We start from the raw sequence: 14,744 nt of genomic DNA, 5'->3' as shown, positions 1-14,744 counted from the left end.
TGCCCGTCCAGGCGCCAGACCGCAGAGGAGCGCGAGGCCGAGCGGCACCGAGCGGGGCGGCTGCTCCTGCACCTGCAGCAGGACGCGCTCCCACGGCCGCTGCGGCCGCCGCTGCCCCCGGACCCGCTCTGCCTGCACAACTCGTCGCTCTTCGCGCTGCAGAACCTGCAGCCCTGGGCAGAGGACAACAAAGTGGCCTCCGTGTCCGGGCTGGCCTCGGTGGTGTGAGCTGCGCTGCCGGAGCGGTGCAGTGCACCGGCCCGAGGCGGTGAAGCGCACCGCTGCCCGCAAACGTGGACTCGGGGCAGCCGAGGTATGAGGAGCAGCAGGACTTGCGACACCGTCGAGGGCTCCTTGGCCACCCGCGGGCACTCAGGCCAGCACTGAGCGGATTCCTGCGCGATCAGACTTGGCCTTTCCCGCCATTTTTCACCGACAAGCTGTTAAACAGCGGCTGGGACTCGCGGCCCCCCAGAGGGCGGGACCTGCAGGACAGTAGCCAATCAGGTGTGTGTAGGGGGTGGGGGAGCGGCGCGGCCGACACCAGCTGCCCTCGGAGGTCTCTGCGTGGGTAGGCTCAGAGCTGGGCTTCTCGGAGCGCGAGCCGAGCCGCAAGGCCGGCAGTGCTGGGCAAGGGGTGGCTGCAGCCAGGGCTGTTTGGGTTCTGTATACCAAAGGTGTGAAGGAAGATGCCAAGGACAGCAGAGTAAGGGGAAGCGCCAGAGCTGAAAATCTGGCTGATTGTGACAGGGATCAGAGGGTTGTCCTCGCTGGGTATCTCGTCCCACAACTGTAAAAGATCGCTAAGGATTCCTTCTTGATTCTGAGTCTCATGTTTCCGTACGTATCCAATCTGCTGGCACATCCTACTACTTGAACTTCACAATGCACCTGTGCTATAGAGGAGACAGATGCTTCCTCGCCTGATGAAAGAACAATCTAGGAAGAAAGTTTAGCCCTGATGTTCCACAGGGATAAAGAAAGGGAAAGGGGAAACAGTGGACAGTTAATGGGTCCAATGGACTCAGGGTAAGCAGAATTTGGCGAATATTTAGGAAGTGACAAGCCCTAGGAGAATCAAAGGCAATTTTAAGATTGGATATGTGGAGGTTCAGGGAATCAGTGGTGCTGAGGATGAAGATAACTTTGTGAGGTTTGTAGTCAGATTAACTTTGTAGGTGAAACTAGAGGGAAAAAAATCTGGAGATCAGATGACATCCACAGAGATGGAGAAGGAAAGATAAGACCACATAGGATCCCCAAGGGAAGGAACTCTAGAAGAAAAGCAGAGTTCTAGGTGTAAACCTTTCTATCGGTACTGGCAAACACTTTTGCAATGTGCAAGATGATGGAGGATTTCTAAGTTAACAGTCCAAGGGGATGAAAGGGAAAGGAGCACCCAGCCAAAAAGGAAGAGAATTGGGATGCCCCTGAAGTTTTTAGGAAGACTTCAGCAGCCCAGTGTGGCGGCACATGCTTGTAATCCCAGCACTCTGGGAGGCTGAGGCAGGAGGATCACAAATTCCAGGCTAGCTTAGGCAACTTAACATGATCCTGTTTCAAGGGGAAATATTTTTATTTTTTTGGTACTAAGAATAGAACTCAGGACCTTGCGCTTGCCAGGCAGGCACTTGTGCCGCTGAGCTATATTACTCAGCCCTCAAGAGGAAATATTTTTTAAAAGGGGCTGGGGATGTAGCTCAGTGTGAAGGCTCTGGGCTCAATTCCAAGTGCTACTACTACCACCACCTCACATACACACTCACACACACTCACATACACACACTGAAATAAAGGAAAGAAAGACTTCAACTTGTGGATGGGCCAGAGGCTGCTGGGAAGCTTGCTGATGAGTTAGGAGATGGTTACCATAGCCTTTTTGTTTATATTTTTTTTTGTGTGTTTTTTTGGTACCAGGAATTGAACTCAGGACCTTGTGCTTGGCAGGCAGGTGCTTGTGCCGCTGAGCTATATTCCCGGCCTCCTTTTTTTTTGTCTGTTTGAGACAGGATCTCGCTATGCAGTTCAGGCTGGCCTTGAGCTCACTTTGTAGCCCAGGCTGGTCTCGAACTCACAAGGATCCTCCTGACTCAGCCTCCTGAATGCTGGGATTACAGGAGTGCGCCACCATGCCTGGCTACAAAAGTGGTTCCTTTTTTTTTTTTTTTCGGTACTGGGAATTGAACTCGGGACCTTGTGCTTGCCAGGCAGGCGCTTGTGCTGCTGAGATATATCCCTGGCCTGCCTTTTTGTTTATAAAGGAGCACCGTGTGCTGGGTTCAGTTCCAGTGATGGGGGGTGGAGAGAACAGGATTTAAAGTCAATGAAAAAGAGAAAAAAGAAGAAAGAGAATCTGTTTAATTCGTTTACCAGCACTGTTCTTTCTCCCCTGGAGCCTGGAACACTGGGACAAAGGGAAGACAGGCAGAGCAGAGACCAACTGTAGGTAGACTACTCCTGCTCCATGCTAGTGACGGCTATGTCAGGGAGATGACACAGAGATGTGACCAGAGGAGGGAGCCAGGCAACAGGACTTGGTCTTGGATCTCTGACATCATGTTGTCTCTGACTCATGGATGTTGTATAGGGTGTTGCAGAACAAAAATAAAATTTGGCATCATAGGAAAATCTTTTTATGGACCAAAAGGGAGTACAAGAATGGGTTTGGCATACGTTGGTGGGATGGGAAGCATGTCAGTCCCTCACCAATAAATAGGAGAATGCTAAGGCTATACAGGTGGTGGCTTGCCCCCTTCCCGCCATGCCCAGCCCACCCTTTCTTGGGGCTTAGGCTCTAGGATGTACGTCTGACCCTAAAGTTCGGGTTTCTAAATGTGGCAGGCTGCAGTGGCGCTGGGCTGAGGGAGGCTCTCATGCCGTGGGATGAGCTCAGCTCCATTCCTTAGGCAGGCAGGTCACTGCAGGACACAGGCATCTCTGAAGTCCTGGGCGGAGGAAGTTTCCTTCTCTGCTGATGAATCTGCCATTCCTTCCCTCAGCTGGTTCAGGAGGTCTCTGCTCTCACTGGGGGGCAAGTTACTCAGGAAGTACGGGGGGGCCAGCTCCACCAGCCTAACAGAGAGAGTCCTAGTTAGATGATCTGTCTCTTCTCCTATGAAGCAGACTAGAATTTCCCACCATGCCTTCCCAAGTCCTCTGCCCTCAAGACATACGTTGCTGCAGACCGCTAAGATCCCTTCTTCTGATGTCTCTCCAGCTCCCCATCTTTAGTTTTGGCCCTGGGAAGAATGGGCAGTGTAGAAGGGGTACAGGCAACTCACATCTCAGGTTGAATCTCAGAAACGATGGAAAGGCAGTTGTCTTTGGAGATGGAGAAGCTGTGATATAGCACCCACTGTGGGGGTCTGGCTGGCGCCCGGCGGTTTCGGTAGCAGCAGTGTAAGGATAGCTGGGCCACATGTTTATGGGTTAAGAGCAGGTAATTTCCAGTCCCGTCCGTGTCTCGGGCCACCTCATTAGAAGACAAAGATATTAAAGGTATAACTAAAAGAGGCGGAGTAGAAGAAATGGGGACTGAGAAAGAATTAGTAAGGATGGTGAGGGTTTTAACGTAAAGCATTAATTTCCTGTAGGTATTGTGTGGTCCCCAACATACTATATGACATTTTCTATAGTTCCTGGTACCCAAGGACTCAAAGGAAAAGTACCTCTTAGTCCTAAAGCTTTTTTTGTGGTACTGGGGATTGAACCCAGGGCCTTCACACTAAGCTACATCCCCAGCCCTTTTATTTAAGACAGGGTCTTGCTAAATTGCTCAGGCTGGAACTAAAACTTTTTTTTGTTTGTTTTTTTGAGACAGGTCTCTGTAGGTAATTCAGGCTGGCCTTGAACTATGTAGCCCAGGCTGGCCTTAAACTCATTTTTATTTGGTCTTTTTCAGACAGGGTCTCACTATGCAGTTCAGGCTGGCACTGAGCTCACTTTGTAGCCCAGGCTGGCCTCTAATTCACAATGATCTTCCTGCCTCAGCCTCCTGAGTGCTGGGATTACAGACGTGTGCCACCACACCTGGCTGGCCTTAAACTCATGGCAATCCTCCTGCCTCAGCTTTTCAAGTGCTAGGATTACAGGCATGCACCACCATGCCTGTTTTGGACTCAAATTTACAATCTTCCTGCCTCAGTCTCACAGGTGCTGGGACTATAAGTATGCACCATCATGCTCAGCTTCTAAAGAATCTTTTTTTTTGTTTTGTTTTTCTGAGACAGGGTCTCGCTATGCAGTTCAGGCTGGCCTTGAGCTCACTTTGTAGCCCAGGTTGGTCTCAAACTCACAACGATCCTCTTGCCTCAGCCTCCCAAGTGCTGGGATTACAGGCATGTGCCATCACACCTGGCCTAAAGAATCTTTTGAGTGGTCACTTGGACTGTAATTTCAGAGGTGACATACTAACATTTGTTCCCTCTGCCTTCTGCTCCTTTTATCACCCTCACCCCAATACTTTGCCCTAACTTTGAGGAAGTATCCTGACACCAGTGCTTTCTGAAGGTCTCTGCGATTCTGCTCAGAGCCAAAGGCTGGCTGAGACAAGGGAAGCTCAATTCGCTGCATGAGTTCCAGGAGTTCTCCCCGAAGTTTACGGGCTTGGCACAATGCTGCCCAACTTAGACCTCGAGCCTGGCACCAAGCTTCGTCCTCTCCACCTAGAAGAGAAGGGACAGCTGCAAAGGAAGTCCTGCAGACCCCGGAAAGAACACAACCATTCGCCCAAGGTCCTCCTTCCCCTGGGCACAGAGATCTGCCACTGGCTGTATACCACTGCCCCTTCTGGAAACTCGGGGATTCTCTAAAAGGAGGGGTCACTCACTTTGGATAAAGGCTTCGTAAACCTGGATCAGAGAGCTGTGATCACCATCTGCGTGTTCCAGGGCCCGACGCAGGGCAACTTCTTCTGCACACAGGGGAGGACGAGTAAACCCTGGGGCAGCTGGAGGCAGAAGAGAGGAAGCTGTTTTGAGGAATGAGACAGGACAGTAGTATAGGTGGAATACTGCAACAGTGTAAGTGTCACTTTGGGAACTTTATTTAAAAGACATTGATAACGTCTCGGTGTTGTACACTCTGTTAGACACTGAAAATAAATACAGCCAGCCAGCCCTCCATATCCGTGGGTTCTGCATCTGTGGATTTAACAAACTGAAGACTGAAAATGTATGGGGAAAGATTGCATTTGGAGTGAACATGTGCAGACCTTTTTCTTTTGAGACAGGGTTGTACTATGTAGTTCAGGCTGGCCTTGAACTCATTATGTAGAACAAACTGGCCTCAAACTCCCAGCAATCCTCTTGCCTCAGCCTCCCGAGTGCTGGGATTACAGACATGCACCACCATGACTGGCCTAGACTTTTTCTCATTATTCCTTAAACAACATAGTGTACCACTTAATAGTATTCACATTGTGATAGGTATTGTAAGTAATCTAGAGATGATTTAAGTTATACAGAGGGATACGTAGATTATGAGCAAATACGGTACCACTTTCTTGTAAGAGAATTAAGCATTAGTGGATTTTGGTATCCACAGAGAATTCTGGAACCAACCTCCCATGGATATTGAGGGACAGCTGTAAATGAAAGACAGTCTTTGTCCCCACAGAGAGGAGAGTCTGGTGGGAAAGACCAACAAGTAGGCAGAGGTGATGAGTGCGCCAGCTGCGTGTGGGGCAGTCTGGAAACACAGCAGGGCGGGTAATCCGGGCTGGGGTTATGGTGCTGACGGGGATGTGGAGGAAAGGGGGAGGCTCCTTGGGCCAGGTTCTGAGTCTGAGTAGGAATTATCTCAGTGGCCCAGGGGCAGGGAGAGCAGTCAAGGCCATGGGAGCAAGGGAGAGAAGTTAATAGCATGGCATATTTTGGGGACTGCAAGCCACAGGGTTTGGGTAGAGGGAATGATGTGGCGGAATAGCAGGAGATACGGCTGGAGAGGTAGGCAGACACCAGATGTGCTGCGCACAGCAGCGGACGTTCTGTGTGGAAGGTGAAGGATACCTGCTAAAGAGAGGTTTGTCAGGAGGAGGGGTCATGAGTGCAGAAACGTTCACAGGACTGGCTGGGTGACCACCGATGGGATCCCGCTGAGCCAGGAGGAAGTCCCGACGGAGGCACTGACAGCGAATATGCAAGAGAGCAGATGACTTTACTTAGGATATAAAGGTGAAGATGGTCTAGGGAAAGGTCAGTCTAGAATGGTGGTAGTGGATCAGTAGGGGTCATGGTATTATCTGAAACTGAAGATGCTGAGGAGGAAAGTTTGGTGGTGATGGTGAGGTAGGCCTCTTGCTCTTTTTTTCTGGTACTGGGGATTGAACCCAGGCCTTTGCACTGAGCTATATCCCCAGCCCCATATGTATGTAGGGTCTCTCTAAGTCTCTAGATTGCCCAAGTTGGGCTTGAACTCGCTATCCTCTTGCTTCAGCCTTCCAGATTATTCAGATCATAATCATGTGTCACTACTCTTGCTTGTGAGGGATAGTTTAATAGAGTGCTTGAGTTGAGTTCTGAGCTGAGGTATTGTGCAATATTCTGGTTGAAAATATCCATCAGCAGTTGGCTCGCTTTCTCTTCTCCTATCCCCTCCTTTTTCCTAAGATGTAGGCCAGGTGCAGTAGTGAAGGCCTGTAATCCCAGCACCAGAGAGGATGAGGCAGAAGGACTGCTATGAGTTTGAGACCAGTTGGGGCTACAAAGTGAGTTCAAGGACAGCCTGAACTGTGTACTGAAACCCTGTCTCAAAAAAAAAAAAAAATCTAGAAGAATCACATTGGTAGAGATACAAGATACAAAGGTTAGGCATTGCTAAGTACAAAGGCAGCGTGTCCAATCATGAGTGGGGTGAACTTGCCCAGAGAGTTAAAGGAACAAGAAGACATAAGGGTCAAGGACAGAGCCCTGAATACCAGTTTACAAGCAGAGGATGAGCAGCTCAGGAAGGGATGAAGGAAATGGCCAGAGAGGTAGGATGAAAAATACAAGCTGTAGCATCATAGAAGCACGAGCAGGAGACAGTTTCAAAGTGGGAATGGTCAGCACTGTGTGTCAAAATGTCATCAGTAAAGCCTCAAAGTGCCCACTGGGTGAGCCATCCCGAGGGTCCTTGGTGAGCTGAAAGCTGTTTCAGTGGTATGTGGGCCTGAAGCCAGGTGCAGTGAGTGGGCAACCCGTTGGATAGGATGGGATAGAGATTAGACAGTGTAGCTCAGTGATGGCAAACCTTTAGACCTTTCAGTGATAACAAACAGCTGGCTGTGGCATGAGTGCCAAAGGTTCGCCACCGGGGTATAGCTGAATGAAGGTAAACCTGCGGAGGTGGGGTGTAGGGGTTTTAGTTAAAACAGATGGGAGAGATTTAACCAGGGGCAAGAAATACAGAAGAAAGACTACAGAGATAAGAGGGGTAGCCGACTATGCCTGGTTCTTCAGGCACCGTGAGGGTTGGGAATTAGAGCAGAGGGGAAAAGGCAGCCTTACGAGCACCAAAACACAAGGAGCAGGAGCCACTGACTCACAGCGGTGATTTACAGCGGTGATTTACACCAGTAGGAGCCAGGGCTGTGGCTCAGTGGCACAGTGCTTGCTGAGCAAGATCCTTAGTACTGAGAGCACAAAAACAAACCCCTGAACAACTAATGTGATGTCATTTCCAACCCCCCAGTGGCTGGAATCTATAAATATACCCGTGAGCATGGCGGCCAGGGTGAGCATCTCATCCACACAGTTAAACTCGCACGACGCCAGCAGGGCTTTGGCCAGCTCAGGCGACAGGGGGAACTCTGATAAGATGACTCCCAGGTCTGACAGGTCCCCGTCGTCATCCAGGGCTGCCAGGTAGTCTAAGTCTTCCAGGGCCTGCATCAGCGCTTCTGGAGCTGGTGAAGACAGGGCTCAGAGGGCGTGAAGTCTCACAGGTAGTGGGGGTGGGAGTGGGCAGGACGGGTGCTCACCAGGCCGGTCCAGGAAGTGGCACTCCCCTGGCTCAGCAATCTGCCTCCTCTTTAGTAGCAATATCAGGGGACTCAGATTCTCCTCACACACCCTGGGTTGGGGCAGTGGGGGAGCCTCTAGTTCCAGAGTGGTTTTGGGATACAGGCAGAGGTAGGATCCTGAGGGAAGGAACAGCTGGACAGTAGATTCACCAGGGCTTGCGCACAGCACCTCTTCTCAGGCTGGGTCTCCGTGAGGACAAAGGCTCTTACCTGGTGGGAACCCTCTTGCCCGCAGTAGTCTTGCTTCTGCCTGACACTTGCTAACCGGTCTTAAGACTTGGGATTCTGCTCGGATCCGGGGACTGTAAACCTATTGCCCATGCCCCAGCCAAGGTCAAGACAGATCACGGGCCTTTTCTATTTGTAGCCCCACTCCCCCCATCTCTCTCACTCACACTTCGAAGCTCCAGTCCTGAGTCAATGACGTGTCGGACAGAAGGAAGGGAGAAGGAGAAGTCAGCCAGCCAGTGAGTGACCACGACCTTCCGGGCCCCCATGTCTGTGTCCTCATACACGGCCTGAATGGCTTGACCACAGCCTGGGTGAAGGGGCAGCACCCGCGGTGGAGGCCCTAGGAGTGCCAGGGTCCCCACCTCCCTGGACAAGGATTCACAGCACAGGGAAATTTCCTGAGGAGAGGGGTGGGGCATTAGGGCAGTTCTCAGCTTTTTGGGGGTAACAAACCCTTTTGAAAAATTGATAAAAGCGATAGCCCTTCACTCTGAAAAAATATACATTCTTATAAAGTTGAGGATGTTATAATTTCAGAAGTTCACTGAAATTTCTGCATTAGAAGGAATCAGGACATGTGTAGAAGGTATCTTTGTCCTGAAGTCCTTGTTTTTTTTTTCTTGCGGTACTGGGTATTGAATGCAGGTTTTTGTTTTTTTTTTTTCTTTTTTGACACAGGGTCTCACTATGCAGTTCAGGCTGGCCTTGAGCTCACTTTGTAGCCCAGGCTGCTCTCAAACTCGCAATGATCCTCCTGCTTCAGCCTCCCGAGTGCTGGGATTACAGGCATGCACCACCACGCCTGGCAAACGCAGGGTTTTTGCACTGAGCTACATCCCCAACACTTTTTACATTTATTTTATTTGCTTTTTAAAATTTTGAGACAGGGTCTTGCTAAGTTGTCCAGTGTGGGCTTAAACTTGTGATCCTCCTGTCTCAGCCTCCCAGATTGCTAGGATTATAGGCGTGTACCACAATCCTTGGCTCTGAAATCCCTGGGTTTTTCTCCAGGACCTCAGCAGAAAATAAATCCTACCCTTCCTCCATTTCTAACGTGCATTAGTCCCATTTCCCTGGGGTAGGAAGGTGATATACATGAGCACTTCCTTTTGGAGCCCATTCCTTTTACCTCCTCACTGGGCAGGTACACTAGCACATCTCCCGGAGCCTCCTTCAAACACAGCTCAAGCACGGCTTGGCAGGCAGCTTCTACCCGATCAGTAGGAACAGTGTCTCTGTAGGTAGCGGTGGGACTGCTGCCAGGCACTCTGGGTACATGCACAACGGGAGGATTGCCCCAGAAGGCTTGGAGCTTAGGTTCAAGGGCTGGGTCAGTAACCACAACCACTCGAGGGTCCCCTGGAAGGTTTCCCAGTGTGGTATCTCTCAGCAGCCCCTGGAGTGAATCGGAGGCCACTGACCGCTCCTGAGTCTCATCCAACACCAGCACACCCCAGGCTCCAGTGCCCCGGGTTGAGGCCAGCTCCTGCAGGAGCAGCCTGTCCCAGCAGAACCTGTTGGTATTGGTAGTAGGCAGGGCAGTCAGTGTGGGCAGACAAGCCCCAGAATTGTAGGGGAACTCCTCTCCAAAGGACATAGATTTTGATACTGAAAGTCAGAAAAAGATGGTGACTGACTTTCTGAGCCTGTGGACCCATAACTATGACCCCATAACCCCTGTGAGGACACCTGGTTCTTTACCCTAGATGGGTAGTGAGACATTCGTGGTGAGATGGAGTTTGAATGTCTGAGGCTTCTGGCAGGAACTCAGGGGCTTAATTTAGCAGTTGCACTGTACATGATTGAGAGGATGAGTTGGGCTGGGGGTGGTTATGGTGAGATGCCAGACGGGCCTGTGGGGGACCCCACCTGAGCAGAGTGCTGGGTCCTGTGCAGTCCTCCTGGGGGATGCTATATCCAACCTCATGACCCACGGTCAGGTCCATCTCATCAGCAACCCGCAAAGCCAGGCTCAGGGCTGCCAGAGGGTAGGGCTGAGTGACAGTAACCTGGCCATTCTGGAATCCCCTGGCCAGTGCAAATTCTGCACACCACTGAGGGATCTAGGGTAGGGGGAAGGAAGGACAACCAGTGAGGGGGCCATAGAACTTTGGCCAAAGTCTTGGGGAGCCACAGGTAGTATACTCTCTTATTTGGGGAGTCCTTTATCAATACCCTGGGGCCAGCCTAACCCACTGCCCTGCGCCCCCCTCCCCATATCCCTGGGCAGTCCACCCCTTACTCCGGGAAAAGCCAATGTTTTAGCCCCTCCCAGAATCTCCCTCCACCTGGGTGCTCTTGCCAGAGCCAGGCTCCCCAGACACCAGGACCACTCCAGTGGGGCTGCTCTCCAAATGCTCCAAGAAGATGAAGCGAGCAGCCCAGATGGGCAGGCCTCGGCGCTGCTCAAGCAGCTCATAGTAGCGGGAAGAGAAGGGGAGCCCATCAAACGGGTTCACAGCCAGTTCAGACTCCCCAGGGTGGTCGGATTCTTCTGTGGGCCTAAGAGGCTGAGAGGCCATGGTGGCTGTCTGGGAGGACCTACAGGAGGCAGGGCAGCTAGTAAAGCCTATGTGGCGACACATCATCTCCCCACATCAGCTCTGATTCTTAGCATCTATCTTCAGGTAATAATGCCGGCGGCCCATACTTCCCAGCATTTCCTGCTTGCCCAGAAACAGTCCTGGGTGTTTCTAAGGGATCATCAAAAGTGAACTTTTACCCCGCAGGTGGGTAGTTAAGTCTTACGACTAACCAGGAGTCCCTGGAGGCAGCAAGAATTATGTGAGACATAGTACATAGGGAAGGTCCGGGGGTGGAGGGTGAAAGAGTAAGGAATGGGATGGTAACAGAAGGGCCACAAGGATCCTGGTTTCAAACCTGCTTGCAGCTCTGAGACGTCAGGATGGCAGCCAGTTCCAGACCCACCCAGGCAACTGCTGACTGTTTAAAGTACAAAGGTAAGTTCCGGCTCCACCCTAGGGCTAGGCTCAAACTCCAATCCAGATGCTTGCTTTTGGGGTGGGGCAACATGCTCCACTTTATTTAACGTAGCCACTAACCTATAGAAAACAGCCTCCTGCCACCACACTGAGCATGTGTGAACTTGACAGTCTAGTGTTGTGAGAGGTACCCTGGGACTTGTAGTTTTTTTGCAGAAGCTTCACAGGCCTGGGATGAACTCCCAAGCTAGGAGTCCTGTTGTCTGTTGTCAGCTCATTTACATTTCCTTAGTATCACTCATTTCCTGGGACAGAATGATTTCAGACAGTTCTATCTGACCACCTCTCAAACCTATGGAGACTCAGGCCCATACCCTCCAACCAACGGAAACCTGCTCGGGGATTCTGAAACCCAGAGAGGCAACAGAGACCTTGAGTGAAAACCCTGTATTTAATGTGAGATTGGGGGAGCCCCATCCCTCCCTTTTTTTACCACCCACTCATCCGGCCTTTTTTTAGTTGGGTGAGGGCTGCCCCCAGTCTCCGTCCTGCGGCTCTGGGTACCATCCTTTGGGCTCAGTCAGCCTCCAGGGCCTGTCTCTCTCTGAATCTCCTGTGGGACACGGGGAAAGACATCATGTAGGCTTCATCATGTTGGCTCCACAACACCCTTCTCCAATCTGCCCCTTCTACTCACTGTCATCTAACCCCTCACCTTCTTGCATATTCATACAGAGCCTGTTTTCGCTCCTGCAGGCTCTCCTGACGGGCCCAGGAAGACTTGGCAAATGTTAGGGCTGTGGGCTGAGGGGTCACCAGGCCAGAGCTGGGGAACTGAGGTGATCACAATGTCAGAGGGCTTGCGCAGTCATCATCAACAAACACGCACCATATGCCTACTTTGCGAGAGAGGCACTGTGCTAGGGTCTCATGATCCGAAAGACAAGTCAGGAAGAGGGAGTGAGGACTGCCCCAAGCTACCCAAGTCTTGGACTTGACTGCTTCTGGGTCTCACCTTTGGGGCAGAGGCTGTGGGCAGGGACTGGGTTCCCTCTGTGATGTCTTCGGGCATGAAAGCTACAGCCCCCTCAAGCAAGTTAGTGATGGTCAAGTCTACACAGCCAGTCCTGGCTGGGAAGAAAGGAAGAGAGGAGAGGGGAGTCCATTCCCTGCTCACCTCTTCCTTCTTAGCCTTCCTTCAGGGCCCGCTTTCTCTTCCCTGTCTGTTACTTTGTGGGAGACCACCCTTTCTCATACCCAGGTCTCTCTGGATGACACCCAATGGCACATGAGGCAAAACCTCCTTGACTCTCTGAGCCAGCGTGGCCAACTGCGCATCAGGAGGAGGGCCAGGAGAGGGAGGGAAAGAAGAATGGGCTGAAAAACCAAAATTCAGAAACATGGTTAAGTGGAGACTTAGGAGGAAGAGGCTGGTCAGACTCGTAATAGGGAAGAAATTGCCACAAGTTGAAAAAGCTCAAAAAGAGACCACACACCTAACTGGGGGCGCGACCTGGGGTGTCTTTGTCGCTTCATGTGTTCTGCTTTGTCAGCTGGAGTAAGCCGTGTCCCTGTCTGGCCCAATTCCTTGGCCACCAGCTAGGAGAAGTGGAAGGCTGTAAGTATCGAGAGCGACAGCCTCTCCCTAAGGAGGGACGCACACCTCCACCCTGCTTGCGTTCTCTACCACCTGTTGTACGCGGAGCGCAAACTCCTCATTCTCCTCTCCCAGCTGGCGACGAACAGGATGAAGCCACCTGCAAAAAACAATCCAGGGCCATATTAGGTCATCCCTTCCCCACTTTGGTACCTCGCTTCAGGGAACAGTGGTGGTGAGGGTGGGGACATAGTCAACAGTGTTGCCTATGTGGTGGGACCTTGGCATTAAAAAAGCTACAGAACGGACAGGGCAGAGGTCACTAGCTCCTTGACCTTGATGTGAGCCTCTCCCCAGCCACCAAAGAGTGAGGACAGTTAATACCTTACTTGATACACCGTGAAAGGGACGAAAAGTGACCACAGCAGTTCTGAGACCCAGGAAGCATCTGACACCGTCTGAGGGGAGGGTATGAAGTGAGGCCAGGGCCAGGGCAGGGAAACTTTCTCCCCAAACCCCAGCGATTCCCTGTCCAACACACACTCACCACAGAAACTAAGGGTCTCTGAACTTGCAGGGTAAGAGGTTGTACCACATCCTGAATAGAAAACGGCCAGGAACTGGAAGAGAAAGGAGAGCAGGATGGAGTCCAGCTAGCCCCACCAGCAACACTTATGACTAAAACAGGAAATCGTTAACACTGCACAGGCAGATAAACAGGAAAGAGATTCGGGGGGAAAGAACTAAAAGTGGGCAGAAAAAAATGACCCGGGGGTGAAGTGGGATCAAGGCCGAAGGTTGGGAATACCCAAAGGCCTGTAGTTCGGACCAGCCTACCCAGCCGTAGCCTGTGCTCGCTCACCTGAAGCGCAGGAGGCCCTCCCGGCCATTGGTGGCCTCCTCCTCGGGGAAGAGCAGCAGAGGGGTGGGGGGAAGCCTCGTGGAGGCACAGAATCTCTTGAGCGACTCCACCAACTCCACCCGCCTGTCCATCTCCATGAAGCCCCGAGACCAACACACAAAGCTGGGAGGGCTATTGAGTAGAGGCTGGGGACAGGGAGCAGAGAGAGCAAGGTGAAAAGACCGGCAGGAAATGAGAAAAACGGTAACCGGTGTAGTGAGGCGAGGGCAAGGGTCACCCTCCCCCAAGGGAGACCTCAACGGGGCAGGTGAACCCAGGGCACGGGCCCGGGGAGCCACCCGGTGGCGCTCTCGGCCTCGCCCCCACTCACGGTGCTACAGGTGGTGAGCAGGTTGACTACGTTGTGGTCAAAAGGCGTCACGTGGTTGGAAACGAGGACCCTGACGCGGGGATCGCGGAGCTCGGAGGCTTCCTGGCGCGCCACAAGCCCCAGCACCGCACACATGGTCCGCACCACGAACCTGCGGGCAGGGGTGCTGGTGGTGACTGCGCGGCCCCGGCCCGGCCCAGCCCAGACACTCCCTCAGCGCCCGAGTCGGAACCTGCGGAAAACACTGTCAGGCAGCGCGCAGCTAACCAGGAAGACGTGGATCCCAAGAAAGAGGCGCAGCACTAGGAGGCAGAAGCCGACCGGCGCGTAGAGCAGCAGCGCGAGGAGCAGGAAGCCGTCACCCGGGAGCCTGCGGGGAAGAGGCGGTGATCAGGCACCGAAGGCGGAGAGGAAGGGAGAGCTCGCCTCTTCCCTGGGGCTCTTACCGGTGCGAGTCAAAGAGCCGCTCCGGCCCGGGTGCCGGGGAAGGCTCCATCACAGCTGTTTTAGGCGCGCCCGGCCGCCGCCGCCGCCATCTTCGCGCCGGGCCGCAGGGGCTCCTGGGAAGGCTGAGACTTTGGGCATCCGCCAAGGTGCCGTGACCCGAAGTCCGGAGGCGCCCCGGAAGGGCTAGCGGACCCAGCATGCCCTGCGGCCCCGGGGCGCCTGACAACTCGCGTCCGGCGGAGACCACAATTCCCAGCATTCGCGGGACGGGGCGGAGCTGGTTCCCGGGAATC

General features: G+C 52.7%; 3 protein-coding genes across 10 annotated transcripts in view; 1 reads left to right on the top strand and 2 right to left on the bottom strand.

Moving 5' to 3' along the window:
• Nucleotides 1-4,595, top strand: part of Tlx2 (T-cell leukemia homeobox 2) — a 5,775-nt gene extending 1,180 nt beyond the window's left edge. Inside the window, exons 3-4 of the mRNA XM_005385483.2 lie at nucleotides 12-507; nucleotides 4,510-4,595. Coding sequence (XP_005385540.1) covers nucleotides 12-228 — 217 coding nt within the window. The 3' untranslated portion in view covers nucleotides 229-507; nucleotides 4,510-4,595. The remainder of the gene's footprint in view (nucleotides 1-11; nucleotides 508-4,509) is intronic.
• On the bottom strand, nucleotides 2,341-11,519 carry Dqx1 (DEAQ box RNA-dependent ATPase 1). Of its 4 annotated transcripts, XM_005385485.2 has the most exons (12): nucleotides 11,114-11,519; nucleotides 10,522-10,774; nucleotides 10,103-10,296; nucleotides 9,363-9,747; nucleotides 8,398-8,631; nucleotides 8,213-8,312; nucleotides 7,961-8,119; nucleotides 7,694-7,885; nucleotides 4,829-4,948; nucleotides 4,474-4,664; nucleotides 3,282-3,472; nucleotides 2,341-3,072 (listed from the first exon to the last, which is right to left on the bottom strand). In XM_005385485.2, exons 2-12 carry the CDS (start codon nucleotides 10,753-10,755, stop codon nucleotides 2,916-2,918), a joined length of 2,157 nt encoding a protein of 718 aa, XP_005385542.1. In that variant the 5' UTR covers nucleotides 10,756-10,774; nucleotides 11,114-11,519; the 3' UTR covers nucleotides 2,341-2,915. The 4 variants fall into 4 exon arrangements, 3 of the variants coding, with proteins under 3 accessions (XP_005385542.1, XP_005385541.1, XP_005385543.1); XM_005385484.2 differs by having other exon boundaries at nucleotides 10,522-11,519; XR_261050.2 differs by having other exon boundaries at nucleotides 3,006-3,072; nucleotides 3,174-3,472; nucleotides 10,522-11,519.
• An 88-nt stretch (nucleotides 11,520-11,607) lies between these two features.
• Nucleotides 11,608-14,733, bottom strand: Aup1 (ancient ubiquitous protein 1). 5 transcript variants are annotated; one of them, XM_005385487.2, is made up of 12 exons: nucleotides 14,451-14,733; nucleotides 14,237-14,374; nucleotides 14,005-14,155; nucleotides 13,635-13,819; nucleotides 13,320-13,392; nucleotides 13,157-13,230; nucleotides 12,866-12,932; nucleotides 12,672-12,774; nucleotides 12,433-12,552; nucleotides 12,191-12,306; nucleotides 11,891-12,009; nucleotides 11,608-11,788 (listed from the first exon to the last, which is right to left on the bottom strand). In XM_005385487.2, exons 1-12 carry the CDS (start codon nucleotides 14,708-14,710, stop codon nucleotides 11,752-11,754), a joined length of 1,443 nt encoding a protein of 480 aa, XP_005385544.1. In that variant the 5' UTR covers nucleotides 14,711-14,733; the 3' UTR covers nucleotides 11,608-11,751. The 5 variants fall into 5 exon arrangements, with proteins under 5 accessions (XP_005385544.1, XP_005385545.1, XP_013370108.1 ...); XM_005385488.2 differs by lacking the exon at nucleotides 14,237-14,374; XM_013514654.1 differs by lacking the exon at nucleotides 14,451-14,733 and having other exon boundaries at nucleotides 14,272-14,363.
• Nucleotides 14,734-14,744: the final 11 nt, after the last annotated feature.

This window comes from Chinchilla lanigera, unplaced genomic scaffold (assembly GCF_000276665.1).
Source record: "Chinchilla lanigera isolate Chin_1 unplaced genomic scaffold, ChiLan1.0 scaffold00023, whole genome shotgun sequence".
In the NCBI taxonomy this organism is placed as follows: Eukaryota; Metazoa; Chordata; class Mammalia; order Rodentia; family Chinchillidae; genus Chinchilla; species Chinchilla lanigera.
The sequence above is the reverse complement of the archived record's forward strand: the minus strand, read 5'-3'. Positions and strand labels throughout refer to the sequence as shown.

Excerpts from the sequence above, each read along its gene's own strand:
- Dqx1 (XM_005385484.2), bottom strand. The coding sequence starts at position 10,821 with ATGATGTGTCGCCACATAGGCTTTACTAGCTGCCCTGCCTCCTGTAGG. Across the intron at positions 9,748-10,102 it reads GGACCCAGCACTCTGCTCAG|GTTCTGCTGGGACAGGCTGC; the intron begins GTGGGGTCCCCC and ends CAATACCAACAG. Across the intron at positions 4,665-4,828 it reads TTACGAAGCCTTTATCCAAA|GTGGAGAGGACGAAGCTTGG; the intron begins GTGAGTGACCCC and ends CTTCTCTTCTAG.
- Aup1 (XM_005385487.2), bottom strand. The coding sequence starts at position 14,710 with ATGCTGGGAATTGTGGTCTCCGCCGGACGCGAGTTGTCAGGCGCCCCG. Across the intron at positions 14,375-14,450 it reads CGGCTCTTTGACTCGCACCG|GCTCCCGGGTGACGGCTTCC; the intron begins GTAAGAGCCCCA and ends TCTTCCCCGCAG. Across the intron at positions 12,307-12,432 it reads TGTCATCCAGAGAGACCTGG|CCAGGACTGGCTGTGTAGAC; the intron begins GTATGAGAAAGG and ends CTTTCTTCCCAG.